Raw genomic sequence first — 17099 nt, forward strand, 5'->3', positions numbered from 1 at the left:
TATAACATTTTCTGTCATAATCAATTAGAATCAGTATGATTTCACATAATTTCAGTGTAATTGGAAACATAGTATTTGGAATCACTTGTGGTTTTTCGTAAGCAAATGAAAAGTGGGTCGTATGTATTTATTCTACAATATCTTATGGTATTTCTATGAATTTCTCAAATTTCACTTTAGTAAAAGTAAATCAGTTCTTGCTTTTGGTTATCATTCAATAATTTATAAGAAATGGCTTTCTACATTGTTTTGAGAAAAACAACAGATATTATGTGTCTACCAACATGACAAAATAGATAAACATATCAATGTAGTTAGATTTTCTATTGGATTACAATTTAAACAAAAAATAATTTCCAGTTACATATAACATAATTATAATCTTATAATCATATTAATTCAAATGTTTCTTTAATATTACTTTACATTATTAAAGCATCTATACTTTTGTCTCAATCATTTGTCTTCTCGTTCTATATCCCGAATAGACAATTCACGTTAATTAATAGCTTAACAAAATAAAATATTAATATACTTACAAATATCTAAATATGATAGATCATGATCATCGTTCATCGTTCATCGTTCATCAATATCTGTACTTTACTTAATTACTTCGATGTTGAATATTCAGTACCATGGCTTTGAAATATGGCCAAGTAAATTGCAATTCAGTTTTAAGCTAATCTATGAGCTACTACATATGTACATACAAACAGTCAGACACCAATCTCCACCTCAAACTACCAGCACTGATCTGTTTCCCATCTCCGGCCACTGTATCCGGTGAATTCTCCCGACGACGACGAACTCCTAACAGCCACTTTCTGTCTCCCGAACAGACTCCGATCATAATCGGCTCGTTTTCCTGGATCCGACAACGTAGCGTAGGCAGAATGCACCTTCATGAACTCATCCGCTGACGAATCATGGTCTCTTACATCCGGGTGCAAAACTCTCGCTAATCTCCGGTACGCAGCCTTGATCTCAACCGTATCAGCTCCGATTTGGATCCCGAGCACTTCGTATAGTGACGATTGTTGAGTAGCAATGCGTGAAGATCTGGGAGTGGCGGTTGCGTAAGTGGCTGAAATCCGAGATTTGGCGCTTCTGGCGGAGGTTGACGGCGTTAATGGGTGTTGATTGGCGGAGAAATTGGGGGAAGTGAAGAAGCAAGATGAAGTTGAAAATGCCATATTTTGGAATGTAGATATAAAATTTGTGTGAAGTGAGATGAATTGGATAAGGGTTTGGATTATAATTATATAGATGCGTAGAATCGAATTGTGATGAGTTGGATTTTTAAATGAATATATTCGAGGTTATCCATTCATTCATTTTACATTTATTTGCTGGTATCGATTGGGTTAGGGTTATGGGGTCAGGATGTGAGTCGGCAAACAACGTATGGTAGGGATGAATGATAATGTCGGTATATGAAGAAGAAAATCGACAATTTACTTTTTCTTATATGATCTCATCAAAATTACTTCCAATAGAAGAAAACAAAACACACCCTATTCATTGTACGATAAAAGAATCTTAACCAAAATCGAGTGTATAAAAGTTTAATGTCGACAATGATAATAGATTTTTTTGGGATAATGAATTGAATCACTAATAAACTTTTAATTTTATTTATATTTAGTTACTAATTTTTTTTTCATGTTATATATATATATATATATATATATATATATATATATATATATATATATATATATATATATATATCTTTGAATTATTTGAAATCGTTCATATTTTACTCGTGTGACCGGTTGTAACCAGTCATAAGGGTAAAATGTAAACAGTTTCAAATAATTCAGAGACAAATCAATCACGAAAAAAATTCAATAACTAAAAGTAAACAAAATTAAAAGTTGGGATAATCTTATAAAAACCCAACATATTTTCATCAAAGTCTTAAAAAAACCACTATATTATTTTTTTTGTACGTTAAAACCCTTATATCTTTTAAAATGTATCATTTAAGGCATTGAGCTCGGTAATCCTAGATAGCCAAAAATGTTAGGTAATCGATTTTTAACGTTTCTATTATTACAATTTATTAGATTAAAAAAAATTAAAATATGAGGGTTTAAATGCACTAAAAAGAAATAATATAATGATTTTTTAATCCTTTCATGAAAATAGATTATGTTTTTCTAAGCTTAGAAAACCATAAAGAAGAGTTTTCGAAAATATAAAGGTTTTAGTGTACTAAAAAATAATATCGTGGTTTTTTAAGCATTTGGTGAAAATACGTTGGGTTTTTTTAAGGTTTTCCCTTAAAAGTTTGTTACATTTTCAAGTCATTATCCCTTTTTGTAATCATTTATTTGTTTATTTTGCATATTGGTAACAATTATTTAGATTAATAATTTTGATTTCAGTCATTACGTTTGTTTTGTGTTGTGTTTGTAAGGAATATTACATAACATAATACGTTCCACATAACCATGTTATAGTTCATGGCTTCAGGGACGGACCCAGGATTTTGTAGTAGGTGTTGCCGGTGACACATTTTTCCTTTTATGTAGTGGTACAAAAGTAGAAAAAACGAAAAATTCGAAACTTTTTACACTATATACAAAAAAATAAGGGGTTGTCGGTGCCACTATGGGCACCATAGTGGAACCGTCCCTGCATGGCTTTAATCTTAGTCAATGAGATAAACTTTTAATTATAGTTTCTTTATTCATTCCATGTTTTATGTTTTTTATTTATAATTACAATTTTATAGGGTTATAATGGATTTTTATACAATCACATATTACAATAATTTTTGTACTTTATATATATATATATATATATATATATATATATATATATATATATATATATATATATATATATATATATATATATATATAGAGGGTTAAGATCAGTTGAAAACTCATAGTTTCCCAAAAACCTAATAACTAAAGGTAGAACGTTGGATCAAAATCAAATCATTAAGGGCATGATCGTCATCATACCAATCCCACTTAATTTTTTGTATTATTGTAAATATTAATAAAAAGCTCTCAAATTAACATTATAAAACAAAATTTTGGATTTTTTTTATAAAAAAAATAATTTTCGTTTTTTTTTAAACTGCAGATTTTTTTAATTTTTTTGGAAATCATAAATTTTTAACAAATTAAATTTTTTTTTTCAAAAACTACAATTTTTTCAAGAAAAAACTGTAATTCTTTTGAAAAAAAAACTGTATTTAAAAAAACTGCAAATTTTTTAATAAAACAATAATTTAAAAAAAAAACTGTAATTTTTTGAAAAAAACTGCATTTTTTAATACTGCAATTTTTTTCAAAAAAAGTGCAACTTTTTCAAAAAAAACTACAATTTTTTTTATAAAAACTGCATTTTTTAAAAAAAAATATAAATTTTTAAAAATCAGTAAATTTATATAAAAAAACTAGAATATTTAAAAAAAAAAACTCTAATTTTTTTAACAAAAAAAAATCAACATTTTAGGTGCATATATTCATATTTTTTTCAAATGAATATATGCATATTTCTTATACTATAATATTCGTAAGTAATCATAAAAAAACTCATTTTTATTAATCAATTTATAAACATAATAGTACACGTATTTTATTCGATACAAAATAAAATATAAAAAATAAAAAATGCTACAAAGATTCACAATTTTATCATTTCGTCATATCAAGATTTTCATATTTTCTTCAATTTATCATTTTTCATCTCTTTAATATTTTTCCACAAATTCTTCAAAATCTACAAGAAAATTAAAAAAAAAATGATTAATGCAAGAACACTCACAAAAATGCACATGCATATATCATATAAGATTTACATGTGATTCATATGTGAATTAAATGTGATTTACATGTGAATCACATGTAATTCATATGTGAGTTACATGTTATTTACATGTGAATCACATGTAGTTCTTATGTGATTCACTTGTGATCTACATGTGAATCACATGTAATTTTATATGGGATTCACTTGTGATTATTAGTGCATTATATAATTAGTTTATGTCCAAAAAATAATATAAATATTAGAATGTTTGTAAAGATTCTTTATATCCAAATTATTAGTTGAAAAACTAAAAAAATATAAAAGTACCCAAAATATTCAAGAACCTCAGCAACCTGATCAGCTAAGTCATCAACATATAACAATGGATCATTATATGACATTGCTGCAGCTCCCAACTGCAAAAGCTCTTAAAGATGTATAAAATAAGATAGGAATGCGAATTGTTTTACTATTGAATTGTTTATATATTTAAAAAAGAATAATAAAAATTAAAAATGAGGTTTTGGTTGCTGACCTCATGGCCGGGAGGGCTAATATGGTAAATGAATAAATTATGAATCAGTAAAGAAAATGCTTCAGGGCATAAGAAAAGACCTTGGAAACATGACATATCTCTTCAAACATGCAAACAAATAAGCAAGATTTCATTTATTTTCAACAAATTTTGTTGATTAACGAATGAAAAATAGAATCACTTACGATTTAAAGCTAAATCAGGATATGTAATAAGAACTGGCTTCTCTTGATCTCCATATATGGCAACAGAAACAAATCCACTAGAAGTTTTTACAAGGTGTTCCTGGAAATGAAATTATTAATTTGTGTAACAATGAGAACATGAATTTAAGATATAGATTCAATTCAAATTAGTACACAATGAATAACATGAATCCCTTTTCAAAGAAAACGATGGAGTCATGGAATCACAGATTACCTCAAATGGTTTAGGACAACATGGTAGTTGAGTTTCTCTATTGGTGTCAATACCTCAATATGCTGCAACCATAACCATTTCAAACATTTACAGGATATCTCTTTTTTACTAAGTTTCAATGATTTATGATCCTTTTCTTTTAACTCAATCAATCCAGATAGCTATTATGACTTTCTTTTTTACTTAATCTTAATCTGGACACAATGTATTAATAAGTTAAGTAAAAGAACCACGATTAATGTATCAAGACACTAACATTTTACATATTTGATGAATATCATGAAGATTTATCCAGTCATATAGCACTATAAAAAAACAATAACTCAAATTTCAGCCACTTTAGGTAGAATAATATAGTTAGTACCTGTGTGATGACTTTATTGGCAACGAGTTCATCGACATTTCTGATGTTGACTTGGACAGAAACCTAAATTAGAATTGGTTTATCATTCATGAAGTCAAAAAGAAGTTAACATGTGATATTTCTCATTGAGGCATTTCATCGAACATGTTGAGTGCAAACAAATATCTATATTTTTCAATAACACATGTGTCTACTTTTATACCTACAATCAACACAAGGATTTAACTCTTTATAAAAACATATCGATTAAACAGGTTCAACTTAACGATTAGGCAAAAAAAAATCATAAAGGTTAAACAAAGGTCAGGAGTCAACAATAGAAACAGATGATACCTAAATTTTGATCGACAAGGGATCATCTTCTTCGTTCAGGTCTTCAATCCACAGTGGAGGCCGAGATGAAGTCGGCAATTACAGTGTACTCTGGGGAACGAATTGATGGAGGATAAAACGATTCAAAATCAAAGCATCTTCACTGGAGTTTTTTATATGAATAACGTGAGATCAAGGAGTTCAGCAACAATGAAACTTCGATCGTTGGGGGATTTCAGATTTCATATAGATTGATGATCGATGATGATAGTTTGATCGATTGGGATCTGGAAATCGACGATAAATCATGTTCGTCGTTTATCTTTACCGTATTCGTGTGAGTAGAAGCAATTTCAGAATCGAGAGCATGGAATTTGATGAAGGATTAGAGGCAATTCGACGGAGGTGAGTCGTCGGAGGATGGATCGTAGGTTTGAGCGAGAGAGGAAAACTGGGAGGAGAGAGAGAGAGATGAAATTTATTTTATCAGATATTAGATTTAAGAAATCATTTAATTATACTTTTATTCCTATAATACCCCTGACTGAATTAATTAAGATATCATTCCTTCTTTTTTTGTCTACTTATTTACAAAAACGCCACCTTACATCTCGACCCTTCATTTTTTTTATCCAATGTTCCACCTTTAGTTCTCGGATTCTCGGGAAACTTTGAGTTCTCAAATGATCATTCCTATATATATATATATATATATATATATATATATATTACAAATTGTTATGCTATTGACGATGAAGTGTTGCGACAAAACACTACTTGTGTGCATTCTTATATAAAACATTTGTTTCAAGTTATATCACGAGATATAAAGACGTGAGAGTTCCAACGGACCATTATTAATGGCTTATTAGTTGTGGCATGTTACCACTAAAGGTAATTGCAACAACTCTTGATACCTTTGGCAGCGATATATGTCTCCGCCTTTAAATCTTTTAGTGAAAACAAATATACTTTTTAAATCTTAAAAATTAAACCTTACACCCATATAAAATAATATATTGCAATTTATTAAGAATTCCTTAAATGGAGAACATAACAATATGATTTACCAACGTAAAACCATTTATTTATGGGATAACGACTTGAAAGGATAACAAATTTTCAATTTTGTTCACATTTAGTCACTACACTTTTTTCGTACCTGATTTACCCATGGATGATTTGAATTTGTTCACATTTTACCCTTATGACCGGTTACAACCGGTAATACGGGTAAATTGTGAACAATTTCAAATAACTTGCGGGTAAATCAAGCACGAAAAAAAGTTTAGTGACTACATGTGAATAAAATTGATAGTTTATTACCCTTTCAAGTGATTATCCCAATATTGATTAACAACAACAATAATATACACAATCCAGAAAAATAGGATAAGAGGGAGGTAAAATGTAAATGATAAAACAAAGGGATACTATTTGCATTGATGACCATCGAAATAAAAAATACGAGTTGACAGACGATGTTCTTGCATATGAAAATGTTAATGTGTAATGAATGGTGTGTGGCTAAAGAAAAAAATAAAATAATACAAAGAAAAAAAATAAAATAATACATATTGTAAAGCCAAAGGTAAAAAAGAACAAAAGTAAACAAGTAATATTGTTTGGATACATAGACACTACAAACAAATACTAACAATGAAGTAGAAAACTTGTATTTAGACCTGACAATTGGGTTGGGTTCGAGTTGGCGGGTTGACGAGTCAGAAAACATAAACTCAACTCAACCCATATAATATATGGGTTGGCGGGTCATGAGTTGGTGGGTTGGAAACCTCAACCCAAACCAACCCATATAACCTGTTTAATTATATGGGTCTGTGGCAGGGGCGTAGCTAAGCTTCAACAAGGTAGGTCCTAGGACCTACCTTTTTTTTTTTAAATACAACAAATATATATAGAAAATATGAAGGACCTATTTCATTTTTGCTAAAAGACTCACCTATTTTTGCTAAAAGACCTAACTATTTTAGTTTTATTTATATAAGGAACCATGTGGTTTTTGATTCTAGATTCGTCACTGGTCTGTGGGTTCACAAGCTAATGGATCGGACACAACCCATATAATCCATTAAATAAATAAGCAATGCATTTTCAAAAATGAGGTTTTTTCAACATAAAGTCATAAAGTCATAAAGTGATTAAAGTAATAAACATCAAAAAAAGAGGTTTTCAACATAAATTCATAAAGTCATTAACATTCAAATAAAATTGAAAAATGAAAACATTCATACAAAGTGGATGTGTTATTCATTCATGACTCGTGAGTATCTAAAAAAGACAACATGCATTTATTCTTTTTTTATTAAGGCACCGCAAACGCAGAGTAGCCACATATGAATACAGAAGGAAATTAGGCTTAATTAATAATCAAATATATCTATTTTTTTAAATGTAATATATATATATATATATATATATATATATATATATATATATATGGGTTGACAGGTTGACCCGTGAACCCAAACAGATAACCCAACCCAACCTGTGAAATAAACAGGTTGGTGGGTTGGTGGGTTGATGTGTTGGCGGGTCAAAAGTCCCAACCCAAACTCATCTATTTTCGAGTTGGGTCGGTGTCGGGTTACGGGTTGGTTCGAGAGTTGTCACCCCTACATGTACTACCAATACTAGTTAAAAATAAAGAGAATACAAAAGTAAGACTAATAAAAGGCGAGCATTAGTCACGAACAATGAAAAATGAGCCGGTACATACATTACTCCTATATCATCCCACTTTGACGAAATTTTACTAAAATATCAAGATGTTTGAAAAAAGAGACATTACAAAAAGAAGATTGTGTAACAATATTTTCGATCCAAAAAGAAGTATATTTCATAATGGCAAAATAACCCAACACGTGGTAAGCGCCGTCACATACCAACTTCATTTGCATCATACTTAGACTCGGATTGTCAGTCTAACGAATCCAATCCTTAACCGTATGAATGTGAGAAATATTTAACTCATGCTAATTGTTATTTGCTCCAAAATAAAAACACAATGTGTCATATTGAATTAAGGCAATGATCATATGTTTCAACATGAGAATCAGCGGTGGAACTAGAAAGTTTTGTTAGGGGTAGCACAATTATATTCTTGATAAATGATAATAAGTATTTTTTTTTTAAATATGATTGCATTAGATATATCAAACTAGTCTAAAAGTTTTATATTTTAAAGTTGACATCTTTGTTTATCTATTTTTCGAATACACTCCACCACTTTTATCATTAATATCATTGTCAACATCCAATTTTCTTTTAAAAAGATTTCCAATAAAACCCTACAAACAAAATAACTCATTAGCTAATTTTTTATTTTGATTTGAACAACCAACTTAAACTAAAATAAAAAACATTAAAAATCAATGTAAACTAATTAATAAATGATGCCTATTTCATTTTGGAAAAACAGAAACCAAGCCAAATAAGCGATTAGCCTAGCCTAGCCGTGAGATATTAGGAAAAAGAAGCCTAGATGCAAAATAAGCTCTTTGTGTTGTCCATGCATTTTTTCCTTTGCAGAAATATTGTATGCATTCCACCGGCAAGTGGGCTGCTCCATTAATTTAGTGGTCATTCATTAACCGGAAATAGTTTAGAGCTTTGAACTTTTTACTTAAACTAGGAGCACTATTAAATTTATCAGTACATTATACGTATATATAATAAAAATCCAATTTTTAACATATGTAGAGAGAAATGAGGGGTAGCACGTGCTACCCCTGCCAACCAATTGGTTCCGCCATTGATGAGAATTACAAACCAAAAAAAGTAAAAGGGAAAATTTATCCCTCAATTCTATCTAAATTGCTTCTAGTAGATAACTTGTCCAAATAAAGTCCCCAAACAAAAATATTTACTTTTATAAGAACCATCTTGTTCTATCTCAAAGCTTCTTCCCCATGCCCATAGTAACATCCTTACAGGTTTTAAAACTAACCCAACCATAAACTCACATGTCAATTTTAGAATCCTAACTCCATGTATATGGTTGGCCTGTCAACAAAAGGGATCTATTAAAGCATGCCTATCCTCGAGTTGTTCATATTCGACTATACCCTCAAGTTTATGCTACCAAGACCATTTATATGCTCCATTAGCCAACCAAGAAAGCAAGTCTTTCAATCAAAGCAGATAATCTCGAGATTTTTTTTTATGAAAAAAGACATTTCTCCAAACAAATTTTCCTCCCAAAATATAGTTAACATGCCATTACCATCTTTCTTGTAAATGAAAGGTTGAAAATCGATTCCTTTTCACCGAAGTTGATTAGTATACTGGAAAAAATATCATTGTAAAATCCATGGCTTCTAAGTATTCTTTGGTTGAGACCAAATCCCTATTTGGCTTTGGTTAAAACCCTCCAACGCCATTTAGAACTTAATAAATGATTGAAATCATAAAGAATTCCGATATACCCAAACCACCTTACATATTTTGAAGCCAAAACTTTTTCCATTTTACCCAATAAATTCTCCGTTTTCCACTTCTCCTCCCCAAAATAGCTAACACCTTAATCCTCCCAAGATATTGAGAACTATTTCTGGAGCTCGAAATATTGATATATAATAAATACAAAGACATCCTAACATCAGTAAAAACATGTAATTTTTTTATAAATAAGTTTTGTTGAAAGAAAATAAACTCAACAAACCATAACGTGAAATGTATAGATTTTAAGCCTAACCACCGAAAGAAATTTTAAGTTTAACGATCTCACCCTTTTAAAAACTAGGGCTTGATCGTTTCTTACATTCCTCATGTAAATTTGGTTTCTTATTTGATGTATAAGCGCATAATTTAGCTTTAATTAAATTAAACTTGTGTTTATATTCGGAGAAATTAATTTGTTTCCTACATTTTATGCCTACAAATATTATTACCTATTAAAATTAAAGTTGTGTTTATATTCGGAGAAATTAAATTGTTTCCTATATTTTATGCTTATAAATATTCTTACCCATTAAAATTATGATAAATGTCATCATTCCACCATTCAATTTAATTTTATTTGATATCCCTAATATACTCTTAAGACCGGTGGGTAAGGAGCGGGAAAGGGAACTGCACCCCGAAACACCATATCAGGGTTGCAAGAAAAGGGGTGTGTGGAAAGGGTGAGGGGAGATTACCCCCACTCTCTCTTCTTGTGTGATTTGTCAGTCGTTTTTATTTTTTATCTTTTCAGTTTTTAAATATTTATTAAATTATATATATACTAAAAAATTATAAAAAATATATTAAAAATTATGGTTTTTAATTCCCTAAATTTTTTTTAAAGATAGTGAAAGGTGTCAATTTTTTGTCTTTTGATGAATGAAAGGAGAGTGAAAGAAACCTGACATGACACTTAAAAAGTAAAATATGATTATTGATCATACAATGTGGTCTAATGAGATAATTAAAAAAAATAATAAAATTATTACATTTGTCATAATTTCAAAGGGTAGAAATATTTATATACATAAAATGTATGGTACAATTTAATTTCTCTTATATTCGTTACGTTTGATTTGTCTTTCATTTATCTAATTTAAGTATACATTAAAACATTTTTTACCAATTACAAAAGTGATATTCTTATTTTAATCTCATATATTTTCTCATCCGATACAATGATTTCCTCGACTCCTTAAAAAATTTATATAGGTTTATGAAAAAACAAAGATTTTTTCTAGAAATTACTGTATATAATTTATTAAGGCTGGATGGAGTGGCCTCAGTTAGAGGCTCGACAACCTCGTCGAACATCGGGCCGACCCCTTGGCTTTCGAAGCTCGGTTCGACAATTCAGAGGATTTCCGCCGATGAGAGAGAGTGTGAGATTTAAGTGGTTAAATGCTTGTGACCGTTTTTTGGTCAAATATTCTTGTTTTTTTTCAAAAAAGTTCAAAAAACATAACCGTTTTTTACCCTATATAAAAACAACTATATATCATACTTCATCCCACTTAACATTAAAGTATCTTCTTCAATTTTTCACTCAAAAAGCTCTTTTATTATACAGGGATCAGAAAGGGACGAACTTCAAATTTCTATATGTTTGTAATGTTGTGAAATTGTCAACAAAAAAAATGGCAAGGCGTCGAAACTTCTGAAACGTTTATGGGTGGTTTTTCTAAACGAACCAAAACATCCGAAACGACGCATATTAAATCGTCTGATGCACATGTTAAGATTGACCTCAATGAAGATGAGCCTTTTTAGGTTCCAAGATTCAATCGTCCAATGAGAAGAGATCGAGCCAAAAGGAAAAGCGGCAGCAATGGGTTCGGGTGACATTGAGCAACTAACGACCAAAATGGAAAACTTGAAGTCGTCCTTGGAACAATATTTGGCGGTTGCACAAGAGAACGAAAAAAAAAATGTGCCATGACGATCTTAACGTGAAACACTAGCAATCTCATCGGACGCGAAAAAAAATTGCGAAAAAAAATTACGATAAAAGCAAAAGAAGAAATTGTGAAAAAAATATAACATCTAGGTTTCATTATTTAAGTTTGGTGGTTTTGATATTTAAATTTTTAGGTTCGTAAGTTTAATTCTATGTTTGTTTTTTGGTGTGTTGTAACTTTCTTTTCCAGTTAAATGAAATTTTAGTTTTTTAAAAAAGTAGCATATTTGAAATGTTAATTTTTTGTATTAATTATTTGAAAAAAAATGACATGACAAGTGTTGCAACCCACGTAATGTAATTATTAAAAATTGGAGAGATTGTGACAAATCATAGGTGACGCTTACGTGGACCGTGACAAACTTAACACAATTCTCTCCTTTCTTTTGGTAAGTAAAAGAAAAATAAGAAAAAACTAAGATGACATTAAAAAAGTGAAAGATGATTCTTGACCATACCCTATGGTCTAATGAGATAATTAAAAAAATTATGAAATTTTGATAATTGTCATAATTTTAATAGATAAAAGTATTTAAAGACAAAAGATATCATACAATTTAATCACTTATACTCTTTACGTTTATTTGTCTTTCATTTATCTAATTTAACTATACATTAGCACATTTTTTTACTATTTACAAAAATGACACTTATTTTTGATCTTATTTAGATATTTTCTCATCCGACACAATGATTTCTTGACTCCTTAAAAAAAATTATATAGGTTTATGAAAAAACAAAGATATTCTAGAGATTCCTGTATATAATTTATTAATTGGACAGTGATAATGTAAAAGCAGTTGGACGTTAAGGTGAGTCAGCAAGTTGTCGTTATCTACGTGTGGGTCCATGGAATCGCCACCGCCAATAATACACGTTAGTTGTTTCCACTTTCCATAACACCGTTAATGGAAATTATTATCCGTTCGTTTATAATTTTATAAAGAGTAAATTACAGTTTTGGTCCTTGTAGTTTGGTCAAATTCACATATTCAATCCAATCTTTGAAATTTGACAAGATGCAACCCTGTGGTTTAAAGAAATTACACTGCACATCCTTAATTTACTTAAAAAGACCATTATACCCTTATTATATATATATATATATATAATTGTTTTATTTTCTTTATATTTTTCCGTTTATATTTTATATTTTTTACTTATATTTTTTATGATTTATATATTTTTTTTAAAATTTTATTCAAATATATTTTTAATGTTTTTTATATTTTGTTCGTTTATATTTTTTTGACGTTTTATTTGAATATTTTTTCTAGTTTTGTTTTTATGTCTTGCTCGAATGTATCTTTTAATGTTTTTTGATATTTTGTTTTTTTATATATTTGTAAAGCTTTTTAAAAATATTTTGTGTATAAAAAATATAAAAAGGTTAGTTACATGTGATGCGACATCGGCTCCGACAACCTGCTCTGAGGATGTGCTGCTACGCCGGAGACAGATCTGCGAGGTCACAACAGAGAGACGCGTTAGAGCCGCCCCAGGGACTGTGCCCCGGGAGCGGGCTCCGACGGTCAAGTTAGAGAGAACCATCTTATATCTACCAGATGATCTAACTTGACCGTCGGAGCCCGCTCCCGGGGCACAGTCCCTGGGGCGGCTCTAACACGTCTCTCTGTTGTGACCTCGCAGATCTGTCTCCGGCGTAGCAACACATCCTCAAAGCAGATGGTCGGAGCCGATGTCGCATCATTTGGCGCCATCCCGGATTCGAGCAAATAGCAAAAGCCTCAGTTGGTTTCAAGCTCGTTCTTCCTCACATCTGTTCAGATCTTATGGGTTTTCATCTCAGGTTTGCTCAGATCTGTTAATTTCTAATATCATTTGTTCAGATCTGTTTATTTTTTGCCAATATTTGTTCAAATTTGCTTCACCATCTTTTAGATCTGTAGATTCATCACTTTTTTTAGTTCAGATCTATGGATCTATATGATTTCCTTCACTCAAACGCTCCCCAAGTTTGCAAAAATCTTCTTAGAATCGTTTTTTGGTTCATATTCTGGGGGTTTCTTCAGTATGATGAAGAGAAAACAATTTTTTATGAGTTTTTCGTTCAGATCCATAATCCATTGATCTGCTTAGTTTTTCGTATAAATCTTTTAATCAGCCTATTTTTTCGCTCAGATCTTAAGATTTGTTGAGTTTTTAACTAATCTGAACATTTATGAAGTTTTTCGCTCAGATCTCAAGATCTGTTGAGTTTTTAACTCATCTGAACATTTATTAAGTTTGAAAGACATTTTAGATCTATCAACGTTTTTTGTTCAGATCTTCAGACCTGTACGTTTTTTGTTCACTTAATCACCTCTCAAGTTTAGAAACACCAGCTCAAACCCGTCTTTATTTAAATTTTCGGGGATAAAGGAGGTTTTTATGAGCTTTCTTCCATTTTTGTTCATATTTTGGTGTTTTATGGAAGCAACTTGAGAGTTGAATAACTTTTTGGTAAATACTTACTTTATTTTCAGTTTATTTTATAAAAGAAATCACCTTCAGTTTGTGATTTTCTTTGCAAGACTTCTTTGAAGTTGTTTACTGTCACACCCCGATCCTTGTCGGAATCGATCGAGGCGTGATATATTGTTCAAAGTCTCATGACAACTATGTTATAATATGATTAGATTCAATTAAGTACTAAGTATGCAAACAAGATCCACAACATACAAATACAAATCCAAATATGAACAACATTTATTACATCAAATTTAAATAGTCTTGTGGATTTCTAAGGCACAACCTATTTTTCATCAACTTCATTCTTCAAATCTGCATCATGGGTAAAAACAGGTCAACTACGAGAGTTGGTGAGTAATCTAATTTTAGTAGAGAAAATTGTGAAGTTGAAACATTTATAATTTGAAATCTGTTTTCTTTTGAAGTCGGCAAACAATTGTATTTGAGATAACTGTTTATAAATCAAAAATTGATTAACAAATGATAACAACAACAATAAGTCATCATCCTATATATACATATGTATATATATATATATATATAAATATATATAGGATGGAGCATCTAATCATCATACACACTCAACCACGTGCGATCAATCACCTTAGCGTCCCAAGGCGGGGTGGTCAACCCAATAGCGCTATTATTGTCCATAACGTACCTCAAGAATACGGGCATAGTCATGGAGATTAGACTAAAAATGATAATGCACTACAAGTACATGTAGCGTAAATAAACAATAGTTATACAATTAATGACTCACGTATAAATGTCCCAACAATGTCTCAATTGTGATAAAACAATAAAATGAAGTTGGAATATATTAGAACCACATGATACACCCCAAAAGTATTGAAAATTATAAAGTATGGGGTAGATTACTCACATTAGTCCCAAAACGAAATGCGTGTGTCGTACGATAGACGGTTCGGGTCAAAATGACGTAGAACCTAATATAATTAATAGTTTTGGTTTAGGAACTGCTAAACGAGAACGGAGTATTAATACAAATAATTAGACACATATTATTATATTAGATGAATTAACAATAATTCATTTTGATTATAATATTAAGGTATTTATTTGTTAAATGAATTTTAAATTGAATTACTTACTTTGCATAATTAATTTATATATTCACTTTAGGCCAGATTTTAATAATTTCTTATTAAAATAATAACTTGCCTAATTATAATTATTTACAGATTTTAACAATTATTTATATGAAATAATCATTAAAATGCATTTTTACATGCTTAAATACTTAGGAAAATAGTTTTAAATAGTAAACAGTATTGAAAAATTATGAAATTATTAGGAAATCATTATTTCATACAATATGAATTACCGTAAAATTTGTATATTTTTCTGAACTGTTTTAGTATTTATTTAATATTTTAATGATTAAACAACACAAAATTCGGGAAAAATAGTAAATGATTCTCAAAAAATCTGTAAAATTAACCATAGTTTTATAACATGATGTAGAGCTCAGTATATAAGTTTTAGATATTTGTGACTATGGGAAGTATTTTTTATATATTTCATTATTAATTAATCAATAAAATCATAAATAATAGTAAAAAGTAATATAAATGCATGAAACTTCATATATCATGTTTAATCAGTATACAGGTCATCCCAGAATTTTCTCAGAATTTATTGAATGCAAAAAGTATTTTATGTGAATTATTGCCCTACTTTATTGCAATAATTATAGTAATTCAATAAAAATAAATTATTTTCTGAAAATTTCCAGAACTTCTTATTTTATTGATGAGATTCTGAGAAAAATCAGGTTTATGCATAAAATGAGTTTTAGATATTTTGGTGGATTTAATTTGTTTCTTGTATGAATATGAAACTTTTAACAACATACCTTGATGAATGCTTCAAGAGGGATGAAGATTTGAGTATAATAGATTGTTCTTGGATGGAATATGAGTATTCTTGGAGGAAATTTCGAGATTGAGAGTGAGAGAAAGAATAGAGAAGGTTTAAGTGGTGAAGAGAATAATGTGTTGGGAGAAAAAGGAAAGGAAAGTGGATGGGAGGTGTGAGTAGGAGACCATGGGAATAATGTTTTTGCTTTTGGTGGTCTTCATAATTTCCCACTAACACAAGCATCTTTTATATAATTAATATAAGAGTTTTATAAAATTTAATGTAAAGTTTATAAAAATAGAGTTTTATAAAATTTAATGTAAAGTTTATAAAAATGGAGTTTTATAAAAGATGAGTTATTATTTGATTATAACAATCTACTTTGATTTGAAGTTTAATTATAGCATTCAAGTTTGATTCTTTTAAATTTAATTAGAGCATTATACTTTGATTTGATTTTAATATGGTATCATAATTTAATTTGATTATAGTTATAACGTTGTACTATACTATGTTGCTATTAACGTCAATTTATATCGTAATGTATGAGTTTTGATCCTATTAGCGTCAAGTAATCTTGAGTAGGGTTTGAATGAGATTGAGAGAGGTTTCGTTTGTGATCTTTTTGAGTGTCCGGCTTCGCAACGCAAGGTCCATAGACCCCGTTAAGCCATGATTTAGTGTCCTACACAATCCCGATGATTGTGCAATAGTGTTTTATCGCTTTGGTTCGTTGTTTAGCACTGTTAAGGCTAAGGAATATCAAACACATGAACTTTCCAAATGATGTTTTCTCATTAAAATAGCGAATTGTACAGTGATTACATAACGTAAACCCTAACATACAAGGGTTAATAGAGTTGACCGGTTTAACTTGTTGACTTTGTTTGACTTTGACTTGACCGAAATTTGAT

General features: G+C 29.8%; 1 protein-coding gene across 1 annotated transcript; it reads right to left on the reverse strand.

Annotated features, from left to right (window-relative positions):
- Positions 1-585: 585 nt before the first annotated feature.
- On the reverse strand, positions 586-1260 carry LOC145128318 (chaperone protein dnaJ 11, chloroplastic-like). Its single transcript, XM_079063123.1, has one exon. The coding sequence runs from the start codon at positions 1194-1196 to the stop codon at positions 744-746; it is 453 nt and encodes a 150-aa protein (XP_078919249.1). The 5' UTR covers positions 1197-1260; the 3' UTR covers positions 586-743.
- Positions 1261-17099: the final 15839 nt, after the last annotated feature.

Source organism: Lactuca virosa, chromosome 8 (assembly GCF_052849685.1).
Source record: "Lactuca virosa cultivar CGN04683 chromosome 8, Lactuca_virosa_CGN04683_v6, whole genome shotgun sequence".
In the NCBI taxonomy this organism is placed as follows: domain Eukaryota; kingdom Viridiplantae; phylum Streptophyta; class Magnoliopsida; order Asterales; family Asteraceae; genus Lactuca; species Lactuca virosa.